General features: G+C 34.8%; 1 protein-coding gene across 1 annotated transcript; it reads right to left on the bottom strand.

The window, feature by feature from the left end:
• Positions 1-696: 696 nt before the first annotated feature.
• Positions 697-7,699, bottom strand: LOC120199959. The gene is made up of 11 exons (XM_039200915.1): positions 7,641-7,699; positions 7,433-7,537; positions 7,260-7,302; positions 7,038-7,127; positions 6,873-6,946; positions 6,005-6,050; positions 5,757-5,915; positions 5,596-5,690; positions 5,395-5,462; positions 2,302-2,372; positions 697-801 (listed from the first exon to the last, which is right to left on the bottom strand). The coding sequence occupies exons 1-11, from the start codon at positions 7,697-7,699 to the stop codon at positions 697-699; spliced, it is 915 nt and encodes a 304-aa protein (XP_039056846.1).
• Positions 7,700-7,917: the final 218 nt, after the last annotated feature.

Genomic DNA, 7,917 nt, shown 5'->3' with positions numbered 1-7,917 from the left:
CTCATTTAATGCTCTTACATTCGATTATGGTAACTCGTTCTTTTGATGTGGGTAGGATCATTGTTCAACAAGTGCAAGAATGTTTAGGTAAAAGGCTAGTGCTTTAGTTTTCCCAAATTTGATTATTGCTTTGTATCGAAAGAAAAAGGTAAGTGAAAATGCCTTTGATGAAATTTTATTTGGAGTTTCGGGTATTACAAGGGCCAGATTACCATTATTGTTGGGTCTTGAAAACATAAAATCTAAGGCCAATGTTCATGAGAAGTCTACAGAGAATGCACAATCTAATGTCGAGGCAAGGATGCTTGCTCTCGAAGAAGCTGTTATGCAAACTCAAACTCATTTACACGCTTTAGGTGATGATATCAAAAATTTATTTGGTTATGTCAAACATAGAGATGTTGTGGTGGAAACAATGTTCCAAGAAATACCTCCCCACGTCAAACAAATTTTCCAGGTTTTCCGGATAAAATTCTGTCGACATTCAATGTCAAGGCATCTCCCGATCCAGAGCAAGATGACGTCGATCCTCCTATTGAAGAACCGACTCCATATCCTCAATGTTCCCACCCCTGACTCACCTATTGTTCTAGCTAAAAAAACACCCAGTCCAGTTGTTGTGCCTGACCCCTCTCCTGCATGACGCAACAACCGACGTACCAAAACATCAGCTAGACGCATAAATGTATCGTATTACTACTCTATCTCTTCATATTCCAGCCCTGCACCATTGCAAAAGAGCATAAGACGAGGAGCTGCCAGCATCTCCAAGGCATCACCATCACAGAAAACATAAGGTACCTCCAGTTGCATCCATTTGTATTCATTTTGCATTTTTATTGCATGGCATATAGTTTTATTTATTTTAGTTCTCTTTAAGCATTAAGGATAATGTTTTCCTTAAGTTTGGGGGAGGTAGTCTTCTTGGTAGAACATGTGCATGATAGTGTTAGTATAACATTATGCCATGGCATCAGTAAGTGGTAGGACAATTAGATAAAATGTCTTGATAATACCTGATGATGATGAACTTGTTAGGCTATAAATTGAATATAAATGACTATTGAGAATGATAGAACTGACTCTAGGGCTTGATGCTTTGTGAATTATTTTTACATGATTTGTATGTTCTCTATACTTAGGAAATTTAGAAAATTTTTTATGAAGGAACTTTAGTTAGTCTTGGCATTGAAATTTAGTATTGTGCTTGAAAGATAAATAAAAATAACTCTCTTATATCTGAGACTGTGAATAAATGCTTAGGCATAGCTGTAGAGGGACACTCCACTTTTCCATGGTATTGTTTGGAACTCTCTTTAATAAATGGAAGTCACGTGCATATGAGTGAATGAAAGTAGTCACGGGATGACTCTACTTAACTAGCTTGGGGTGGAAGGTATGCTCCCTTTCACTAAGAGTGTGGGAAGTAGGTGTGATGAGCTGACTCCCTTCGTAGCAGCACTTGTAAAAAAAGGTAAAATGGGAGTAAAAATATGCTTAATAAATGAGTAAATGCCTTAGCAAAAACTAGGGGACTTGATTAGAAATTGTTTAAATTTATTAAGTATAGATTGGATACAATCACTCACATACACTATCACAAAGAATCTTGACCTAGGGAAAAGTACTCGAATTCTTGATAAGTCTAGCATGTTGAAGCTAATTTTTCTGAGGGTTGAAATTCAATTTTTATCCTGTTGTCCTATTGTTGAAAATTTCCATGACATTCTGCTTATGTTAATTGTTATCAATTGCTTGAGGACAAGCAATAACTTAAGTTTGGGGGTGTGATAAATTCCTAAAAAGGCTACTTTTAAGGTTTTTTCACTTAAGTTATTGTTTGTTTAAAAGCCCATTTTAGTCATTTTAAGATCACGTCGTTGCATATAGTTGCATTTGTGGTGGTATTGTTATTTTATCTTTTAAGGATGTTGTATGAGAGAAAGGTGCAGTTGCTTATGGTGTGTAGGAAATAGTAAGCAGAAGGTCACACTGGGAAGGAATGTCACGACATCACATGCTATTGAAGCAGATTGAAATGCCTTGGTATTTCTGGCGCAAAAACTGACAAAAAGATATTTTGTAAAAGAACAGCTGGCAAGGCGCGTGTCTGATGGTTGTAACTGCCTGCTGGGGACCACTACTACCTGGGAGGATAAGACTCGCGCCCAAGGAGTAACTCTAAGGGTATGATGGGTATTTTGAGGGTAAAAATCCCATTAATACCCTTATATATTTTATTATATAATACACCTCACATGAGAGAGAAAAGAGAGAGGATTTTTAGCAATATTTTCTTACCTTCTTCTCCATATCCCTCTTTTCATCCTCTAGTGGCGTTCCTCTATTGACGAGCTCCAAGGAGTGGCGAGCTAGACATCCAAGAGGAGCTAGTGAGTTAAGGAGAGTCTTAGTGGTTAAGGAGAGCTCCGATTGCGCGCGTCGAATGCTTCTTCTCCCTTCCCATTTGTTGCTATTTTTATATTTGATGATGGGTTGTTTGGAACGGAAATATTTCATGGCTTGTTTCATGGATGATTCGAACCCCACCATGAACTAACCTTATTTGGTGGGGTTATTTTCATTGATGTTTAACTTTATTTTAATGGTAGATTTATATTTATCTTTTGTATTTTCTTGTTTTTCTTATGAATGCTTCATCGTCTAAGTTTGTAGGAGGCATGAGAGTGTCCATTTCTTAGATGAAGGCTAGGTGTTCGATAGAAACTTAGCTAATAATACTTGTAGTATTCGAGAGAAAAACAAGAAAGATCCACATAAGCAATGGGCTATAGTATTTTCTTAAGCTTTAAACCAACCTAGTAATACTATATCCTAATCTCTTAGTACTTGAGAGATACTAAGATAGGATTTCAATGACTAAAAGGGGTAGTTATTATCAATAGTGTACGCTTCCATAGCTGAGACTGAGAGGAGATGCCATGGCATTCTATTCTGTTCGGTTCCTTTGACTAGAGATAGTTGGAGCATTTTCAGCAAACTCTGTCGAGCAAGTGAAGTTTAGATAGATTAAATCTACCTGAGAGATAAGTTTTAGCATACTTAAATCAATCCCTACCATTCATTCCAGTGGAAGCTTGTTGTGTGAGGATTATCAAACTATCATTTATTTTTTGTTTTTACTATTTTTCATTGCCTTGACATTTCAATCATTTTCAATATTATAATCTTCTCTTGCCACTACATTTCCATTTGCTGCCTCATCAGACTAATCCATATCCACCAATATACAATTTCCATTGCCTTGACATTTGCTATTAGTACATATCAACACTAATTGTACTTAGATAGAGTAGTGCTTTGCTTTGGTTAAACTTTGTAATTTCCACCAATCCTTATGGAAACGATACTCACTCATCACTTTATTACTTGAGCGATTGTGTATACTTGCACATTATTTTCGTATAATTTTATAGTACTCACAACACGCAACACATGTCATCTTGTTTTAACTTGTTTTTCTTTTGTACTTATTATGTTTAAATGTTTGTAAGTCACTTGACATTTGAACATTTTCAATAAAATGCTTCTTTCTTAGGAAATGAACAATGAGCAAATTTCAATCTTGAAATTCTTTTAATATCATTTTCATTAAAAACTTTTTAATAATTGAGGTTGTAAATCTATGACAAATGACAATATTGAACCCCTGTAAAATAAGGACCCCTTGATAAGAGGGACGTTCTAGAGGTACATTCTAGATCAGGGTGTTTAGGTCAGTTTTAGGGTAAGGGAAGTTTAGTCTCTGGTTAGGGATGATAAGAGGGATCTTTTGGGGTCCTTTTAGCTAGCTCGCCACTGCGGTTTCCGCCATGGCTCCCTTTCTCCAACGAGGGACGTTGAGAGAGTTTTATAACTCTCTCCCTCTCTGTTTTATGAGAAATGGAAAATGAGAGAAATATGAAAAATAAGCCTATTTTGGGGGCTTATATGCGTCACACAAAACGGTGCCGTTTTGGCACAACCCCTTCCGTGTTTTTGGGCTTGGGTATAATAGCATACCATGTCCTTCTTGTTTTATAATCTCACCATTTGGACTATTTAATGAAATTTTACATTATTATGTTTCGAGCACTCTTTTTTTAAATGTTGTATTTAAGTCATATATGATGTATTGTATTATTTCAGTTAATATTGGATTTTGGTTACAATATTCATAAATATGTCATTTTGGTCATTAATGTGCATGTGATTATATTTTGGTTTAATTTTTATTTTCCCTTACATATTTTAGTTTAGTTTAATTTAGTCATAGCATTATTATGGGTTATTCTCATTTTTAGTACCTATATTTGTTTAAAATGTTTATTGTGGTTCTGATTTGTTCATAATGGTTGTACGGTCCTTTAAGTTTATGTTATTTTTATTTTGGTCTCATAAATCATTGAATGAACTTATTTTATTGTTTGTATTTTAATCCTTAATGTTTTCTTGTTTGTATTATAGTCCTTTATTTTTAATGTATGTTTTACATATTAAGTAATTATTTTGCACTATATTAAATAAATACTGTTAGCTCTATTTTATGTAAATATCTTATATTGTATATTTTCAATTGCGTTTATTTCCATTGTATTTTTATTTGTTGATGAGATATTTAATTTTATTTTCAAGAACACAAATGCGTAGAATGAGCATGGAAAGCACCACCTGGTCGAAGTGGTGCGATCTCATACGACATTTTAACGACGTAGTAACTTGAAATAAATCGAGTTTATTTTACTAATTAATTTATTTTAATGATGCAATGTGTATTATTTTAATTAACAATTTATTTCATTTTATGTGAATGTAAGCGTCGATTTTTTTATTTATTTATTTGATTCACGTTTTCAAATCAATGAAGGAATATTCTTTTACAAATGAGAAATAGTGGAGATAACTTTCCCGATGGAGGATTGCGAATCTCAATATTTCTTATCGAGTTAAAGGATTTTCTTTAAATAATTAATTCGAAGTAATTTAATAAATGAATCATATTTTAATTTTATATTTGATTCTTAATTTCCACCATTTACGATAACGTGTAAGCGACACAGTACTAATTTTGGGCGCTGTGGGGGTGCTAACCCTTCCCCGCATGTAACCGACTCCCGAATCCATTTAAATATATTTTTGGTAAACGCGGACCAATTTTTGTCTTACAAAATGATTTTTCTTAAAATTGTTTTAAAAGACGTTTTTAAGTGTTCGACCTATCTAGCCCGAAGGTCGATGGCGACTCCTATCCAATTTCATCCAAATTAATTCCAACTCACCAATTTTCAAATAAAAGTAATAATTGTTTTTTAAATAATATTTTAATTGTTTCGAAAAAATGGTTATCACAATTATATTCAAAAAGATAATTTATCATGGAGTCTGGAATTTGACACTTTGTCCTCTTGTGTTGTGGCATACGGAAATTTGGCTCCCTTGGAATAGTTGGATTCTTTGAGGACCTTCAAAAAGCCATGCAAAATAACCATGTTAACATGAAAATTTTGGCACAGAAATTTCAATATCAATCTATTTAACTCTTCTTCTTCTTCTTCTAGTAAATCCCACAGTTTTATATAATTTTGAACTTTTTACCTTATGGGAAGGAAAGGCCTGTCGAAGAAAAGCAAAAGTTGTGCTTTTGGAACCAGCTCCTTTCTCAACCTCTTTATCTCTTCTTCTTCTGCCATCTGCAACATCGAAAAGATCAATCTTTACCTTTTAAAATCATGCATTTTTCTGATCATTTTCTGTACCTTATCCTGCCTAGCCCTTTCCATTTTATACTGTCTGATTAGACTCATTTTCTCGGCTACTTTATGGTCGAACTCTGAACGTTCTGATGCTAGAATGTCGGAGCACAGTATTGGGCATACCGGCCTTATAATCTCTTTAACATGAGGTTTGATCAACACCTGCATAGGCAAAACCAATACAAGATTGAGAAAGGCACATGACATTGTTTGGTTTTGATTTTTGGATTTAGAGCTTAGGTACTATAAACCTCATATTCCTCTGTTGTCCATGCGAGGCCTTGAGCAATAGGGATCAAGGATTTAAATAGCGAAATACAATTGCAATAGCGGCTGCTATTTCGCGGTAGCGTCGTCGTCCGAAATCGATATTCGGGAAAATCACGGTGGGTAATGGAATCACGTCAATAGCGGCCAGTTGCGCCCGTAATTTAACAGGTAACAATGTATAGCGCTGATAACGGGACGTTATTACCGTTATCTACCGCTACTGTTAAAATAAAGCAAAACTAAAACCTTACGTGTACCATCCAGTTTCTCCGCCAGTGAAGAAGTTGAGCAGTAACGACGGGCTTCAACTTTGTAGAAGATGAAACTTGAAACTTTTTGCGCTGATAACGGGACGTTATTACTGTTATCTACCGCGAAAAGAAGGTAAAACTAAAACCTTACGTGCGCCGCCGAGCTTCTCCGGCGATGAAGAAGTTGAGCAATAAAAATGGGGGAGGGGGAGTTGAGAGTGATAGTAGAATTTTTTTTTCAAACAATGAAAGGTCGGGGAAGGGGGAGTTGGCACATTTTTTTTAATATAATTTTAAAGTATATATTAATTTGACACCTTTCCTACCTTTTAGAATTTATAATTTAATCTTTAGTTAAAAATGTAAACTTTAATTTTTATTTAATTTAATCTTAATTTCAGTAATCTAAATTTCTGTAATTTAAATTTTATATTTTATTTTAATTATATTTAATTTAATCATTTGTAAGTTGTGCGATATTTAAAAAAAATTCACGACTGCGACACCCGCAATGATATTCGTTATGTCCGCAAACGTGACAAATACAACGCGATCGAAAACGTGACCGCGATCGCTATTTAAATCCTTGATAGGGATCCTTAGTTTCTCTTCTTCGACCGTCATTTCTTGGATCTTCTTCATGAATTCTTCTTCCTTCACTCTCCCTCGTTTCTGTTAACGTTAACGAGCAATCGAAAATTGTAAGGAACGAATGCCACGAAAGGTCTTGAATAATAGAGTTTTTCAAGTTAAAAGATGAGACCTCAGTTCTTAGCTTGAATGGTTTCCGGGAAGTTGGCTTGACCTGTTTCTTCCATCTCCTCCCACCAATTGTCCCATGAGACTCAGAGCTCTAAAATCCAAAAATGAATACAAATGAATAAAAAACATTTATATCTTTATTTTCACATGTGATTCATTACCTTTATAAGGTAACAAACTAAGAACAAAAATGATAAATTTGCAGAAGTGAGAGTTTGCTTGCATTTCTTTGACTTCTTCCTCCACTAGAAGACCTGCTTGGAAAACTGCAAAACAAGGGAACAATATTAATTGAAATATATTTATTTAAAAAAAAACCCGAATCTGAGAAGTTAAAGAAAAAGGCAAATATATGATTTGCAGATTGTGAACTAATCAATCAATTGCTTCACTGACCTTCCTTGGGTTCCATCCCATGAAGAAGAAACTGAGAAACGCCGATCAAAGCCAAGATTCTGAAGATTTCTGGGAAGAGGATACTGGATTCCTGGAAGAATCTTTCTGGGAATTTGAAGATTTTGTTAATGGGGAAATCGAAAAAGAGGTGCTTGGATTCGAATTCTCGTAATGTTTGGAAACCTTTGGAGTTTTGGATCGAGAAGACCCACTCCCTACTGGGTCTTTCACTGGAGTCCCCTGTTTTGAATGCTTGGAAACCTCCATTTTTTGAGGTGAAAAAGAGGAATAATTCTTTCGAGGAATTGGAAAATAAAAACTGGGTTTTGGTGGGAAAATGAGAGTAAAGTATGAGTTTTGATCCATGTGAAAAAACATGAATAGGAGAAAAGAAGGAAGAGCTCCGTTAGACTCTTTATAACGGCTACTTTTTGGTGGTGTTTGTAGACCGTCGGATAAATTGTTTAAAATTAAGATTCTATTTT

This window comes from Hibiscus syriacus, unplaced genomic scaffold (assembly GCF_006381635.1).
Source record: "Hibiscus syriacus cultivar Baekdansim isolate YM2019G1 unplaced genomic scaffold, ASM638163v2 tig00005856_pilon, whole genome shotgun sequence".
Lineage (NCBI taxonomy): Eukaryota > Viridiplantae > Streptophyta > Magnoliopsida > Malvales > Malvaceae > Hibiscus > Hibiscus syriacus.
This window is presented reverse-complemented; position numbering and strand designations above follow the sequence as displayed.